Source organism: Hordeum vulgare, chromosome 2H, assembly GCF_904849725.1.
Source record: "Hordeum vulgare subsp. vulgare chromosome 2H, MorexV3_pseudomolecules_assembly, whole genome shotgun sequence".
In the NCBI taxonomy this organism is placed as follows: Eukaryota; Viridiplantae; Streptophyta; class Magnoliopsida; order Poales; family Poaceae; genus Hordeum; species Hordeum vulgare.
In genome coordinates this window covers 563920192-563924975 of record NC_058519.1, presented here as the reverse complement: position 1 = coordinate 563924975, position 4784 = coordinate 563920192, and the positions used below count along the sequence as shown (strand labels likewise).

The 4784-nt window shown below is 45.5% G+C and overlaps 1 protein-coding gene across 1 annotated transcript; it reads left to right on the top strand.

The window, feature by feature from the left end:
- On the top strand, positions 1-4556 carry LOC123427283 (probable metal-nicotianamine transporter YSL13). The gene is made up of 6 exons (XM_045111290.1): positions 1-603; positions 1901-2064; positions 2144-2241; positions 2321-2455; positions 2892-3081; positions 3150-4556. Exons 1-6 carry the CDS (start codon positions 144-146, stop codon positions 4260-4262), a joined length of 2160 nt encoding a protein of 719 aa, XP_044967225.1. The 5' UTR covers positions 1-143; the 3' UTR covers positions 4263-4556.
- The last annotated feature ends 228 nt before the right edge of the window (positions 4557-4784 follow it).

Here is a 4784-nt window from a genome sequence, read left to right as displayed (position 1 = left end):
TTGTTGTCATCTCAGTGGAACTGTGGATGCACCCCTGCTGCCCTGCATATAAACCAAAGCTCTGGTCTCCTCCGGCGTCCACCTCCGCCTGGCCACCTTGAGCTACAAAGGTAGCGTCCGTGGTGCATCCACCGGCCAACCAAATGGCCACCGCTATGCGGCACACCACCGGCTCGAACGCGGCCGCGGCCGACGACGTAGAGATGGTGGAGGCGAGCGAGCTCCGGCGGCGGAACAAGCCGCGCGGCGACGGGGAGGGCGGCGGGGGCGCCGTCGCTGCTGCTGAGGAGGACGAGGCGGCGTCCGTGGAGCGCGCGTTCGTGGACCAGCGCGTGCCGTCGTGGCGAGAGCAGCTCACGGTGCGAGCCTTCGTGGCGAGCTTCTTCTTGGCCACCATGTTCAGCGTCATCGTCATGAAGCTCAACCTCACCGTCGGCATCATCCCCTCCCTCAACGTCTCCGCCGGCCTCCTCAGCTTCTTCTTCATCCGCCTCTGGACGGCCGCCATGGAGAAGGTCGGCCTCCTCCGGCAGCCCTTCACCAGGCAGGAGAACACCGTCATCCAGACCTGCGTCGTCGCCGCCTACGGCATCTCCTTCAGCGGTATGCTCTCGTGGCAGCACATCCATGAGAGGGTGCTTGGATACGTTTTAGTCTCATGATTAAAAGTAGTGAGACTAAAATTTGCTAGCCCCATTCATGCTTGGATCCAAGTACTAAGGCCTTTCCTAATGCTTGTATCTTGACACGGTATCATAGGCATATTGCTGATGTGGCACCATATTAATTGAAGAAAGAGAGTGGTGCCGTATCTTATTTAGTATACGGCTCTTGCACGAGATCATAGGCAAAAAATATGATTAGACCAATCAAATACATGCATGAGGCCAAATTCATTAAATACTAGCCCACTAAGATACAACACTTAAGAAACCATGCATTAGGATGGTTGTATCTTATAATGCAACGGTACCTAGGATACCACGCTAAGAGACGATGCATTACGGAAGGCCTAAAGAGACTAAAATCAAGTTAATGAGCATTTATTATCCTCCAAACCCTCCAATCCAGAACTTGCATGAGGAGTTAAATGAAGAGAGAGAGGACTAATGCACATTTTAGTAGGGGTACCCCTGACTAAAAGATTTTAGCCTCAAGACTAGTTTTAGCCTCTCTTTAGTCAGGGGTGCTTGGAACTTTAGCCTCTTAAAGAGACTAGTTTTAGTCAGACTAGTTTTAGTCTCTTGGATCCAAGCACCCTCTGAGTTTCACGATTCTCAGAGGGTGCTTGGATACATATTAGTCCCATAACTAAAAGTAGTGAGACTAAAACTTGCTAGCCTCACCCATGCTTGGATCCAAGTACTAAAGAGACTAAAATCAAGTTAATGAGCATTTATTATCCTCCAAACCCTCCAATCCAGAACTTGCATGGGGAGTTAAATAAGGAAAGAGATGACTAATGCATATTTTAGTAGGGGTACCCCTGACTAAAATATTTTAGCCTCAAAACTAGTTTTAGCCTCTCTTTAGTCAGGGGTGCTTGGAACTTTAGCCTCTTAAAGAGACTAGTTTTAGTCTCTTGAATCCAAACACTCTCTCAAGCTTTTCTTGCTATGTGTTACCACCTACAACAAACAAAATTGTTTTTTGATTACTGGCGTGCTCGTACATACTTAGTCATCCCTTCAAGCAACTTGACAGATTACAGACTCCTTTTTCTTTTTGCAAATTGCCTACAATAAACAAATTGCAAAGCTTGTTAGATATTTCCACATGAATACATGTCAAGCTTGTTAGATTTAAAAAAAATGATATTAGCAAAGTGTTAAATTTTATTAAAGCACTAGCTCAGGATCCATGTTTCACGATCGACTCATTACTCATCCACCTCTTTCAGGTGGCTTTGGTAACTACCTGTTGGCCATGAGTGATAGAATCGCTTCCCAGCAAACAGAGGCAAACAACCCTCAAAATATCAAGAATCCCCATCTTGGATGGATAATTGGCTTCCTCCTTCTTGTCAGCTTCATTGGGCTCTTTGGTCTTGTACCTCTGAGGAAGGTAAAATTATTCTATGTTCCGATGTTTGTTTTCTCAAGCAATCATGTACATACCATTTAACCAAAATAACACTGTTCAGATCATGATCATTGACTACAAGCTGACCTATCCAAGTGGCACTGCAACGGCCTACCTCATAAACGGCTTTCACACACCCCATGGTGCCAAGATTGCAGTGTAAATACTGCAACAATTTCGGTTTTTGAGCTGGCCAGATCTCCACACGATGAGTTTACAAGTTTTGCTCGTTTTACAGGAAGCAAGTAAAGAAACTGGGCTTATTCTTCATTCTCAGTTTCTTTTGGGGTTTCTTTCAGTGGTTCTACACAGCCACCGATACTTGTGGATTCAACCAATTCCCATCATTAGGGCTGCAAGCTTACAACAACAGGTAAAGCTTGTACCCTGCAAAGGACGTCTCCAGTCAAATTTCTCTCAGAGTGAAATGCGTTATTAGTCCATTAACTTAAACTCGTTGCACAGTTTAGGCTAACAACTCAGAAAGTGGTTGATTTAGGACAGAAACTCGTTTATTTGATCAATTAAGGCCAAAACCGGCATGGGAGAGAGAGAAAACTGTCGACGTGGCCGCCACGTCGGCGTATCTTGGACCGCTTGTGCTTGCATTAATATTTACAGGGTGTTTTTTGATAAAGCAGCCGAAATCGAACCTGGGCCTTACGGAAACGAGGGACACCTCTAACCAGTAGAATGCACATTGTTTTGTTAATTAGCCATATCTTTGCGTATCCTGAATTTGAAGCTCTGTTCAAATCTGCAGAGCACACCTTTCAACATTCTCCTTAATCAAACTTCCCTTTTTCAAGGTTTTACTTTGACTTCTCTCCTACCTATGTCGGAGTGGGGATGATTTGCCCACATATTGTCAACATATCTGTTCTCCTTGGAGGCATCCTGTCATGGGGAATAATGTGGCCTCTCATAGCCAAGAAAAGGGGTATTTGGTTCGCTGCCGATCTTGCTGATAGTAGTCTTCACGGAATGCAAGGTTACCGGGTAAGAAAATGCTCGTTCTTGAAGCCTGAGTTATCCATTCTTCTACTAAATTCCAATTGGTATTACAGGTGTTCATAGCCGTTGCCTTGATTCTCGGTGATGGCCTCTATAACTTTCTCAAGATGCTCATTCTCACAGCCTGGTCATTAAGATCTCAACTCAAGAAGAGTAACGCTAGTACACTTCCAATCTCTGATGATGAACCAAGTAACGGTACTGCAGCTATCTCATATGATGAGGAGCGACGCAATGAACTTTTTCTAAAGGATCAAATCCCCTGGTACATTGCATATGGAGGCTATGCTGCTGTTGCCGCCGTATCTATTGGCACTGTCCCGCAGATATTCCCTCAGCTGAAGTGGTACCAAATATTGGTAGCCTATATCGTAGCACCGATACTTGCCTTCTGCAATGCCTATGGAACTGGCCTCACTGATTGGTCTCTTGTTACAACTTATGGGAAGCTCGCAATCTTTGCTTTCGGTGCATGGACAGGTGCTTCAAATGGAGGTGTTCTTGCGGGTCTGGCTGCCTGTGGTGTGATGATGAGCATTGTTTCTACTGCTGCTGATCTGATGCAGGACTTCAAAACAGGATACCTGACACTGGCCTCACCAAGGTCAATGTTCATCAGCCAAGTCATAGGCACTGCAATGGGCTGTGTCATTGCTCCCTGTGTTTTCTGGCTTTTTTACAAGGCCTTTGATGATATTGGGATCAGTGGAAGTGAGTACCCTGCACCAAATGCTGCCATCTTCCGCAGCATGGCAATACTAGGTGTCGATGGCTTCTCATCGCTACCAAAAAACTGTCTTACCCTCTGCTACATATTCTTTGTTGGAGCAATCGTTGTCAACTTGATAAGAGATCTTGTCCCCAAGAAGGTATCAAATTTCATACCAATCCCAATGGCGATGGCAATCCCATTCTATCTAGGATCGTATTTCGCCATCGACATGTTCATCGGGACAGTGATCCTTTTTGTCTGGCAAAGGCTGGACAGAGCCAAATCGGAAACATTTGCACCTGCAGTTGCTTCCGGCTTGATTTGCGGTGATGGACTGTGGGTTCTGCCTCAGTCAGTGCTTGCTCTTGCCAAGGTGAAACCTCCAATCTGCATGAAGTTTCTGTCAAGAGGGATGAACGACAAGGTGGATGTTTTCATCTCAACATTATCGTAGAATCTTCAGGGAAGAGGAGAAGTTACAGCTATGAATCAAAGATTCAGATTGATGCCAACCATCTGTGAAATTTACATTTGTCATGTTAGTAAGAACATCCTGGGAGCTATGAGCCAGTGTACGATCTAAGTATATACTGTATGAAACTATGTACAAAGCGATGGATTTGCTAGGTTGCAACTTAATTTTCTCCCCAAAGTGTGTGTGTGAATAGTGTGACAGAAGTTGCAGCAATGTGTATTTATCTAAATTCGCTTGCAATGCTGCGTATAAGAACAGAAAACATCAGGCTAATAGTTTCTAAATTCATTACCAAAATTTTACTGAAAAGATTGTCAGTAGTACGAAATATACTCTTTTTTGCAATTAGTACGAAATATACTCAGACGTGCGTACCTCGGGAACAGCCGTTGGTTCCATTGCAGCTCGGGTCAGATATCGCCCCTCACGGGCCGCTCGGGGCGACCCACGACCTCTCCGTCTGTAGCGACCCCTTCTCCGGGAGCCCCACGACGGAGCCCA

What these genes read in the sequence shown, in the direction of transcription:
- LOC123427283 (XM_045111290.1), top strand. Translation starts at nt 144, where the DNA reads ATGGCCACCGCTATGCGGCACACCACCGGCTCGAACGCGGCCGCGGCC. An exon ending in GTCTTGTACCTCTGAGGAAG is followed by an intron (nt 2,065 to 2,143) that starts GTAAAATTATTC and finishes AACACTGTTCAG; the next exon opens with ATCATGATCATTGACTACAA. An exon ending in CATGGTGCCAAGATTGCAGT is followed by an intron (nt 2,242 to 2,320) that starts GTAAATACTGCA and finishes CTCGTTTTACAG; the next exon opens with GAAGCAAGTAAAGAAACTGG.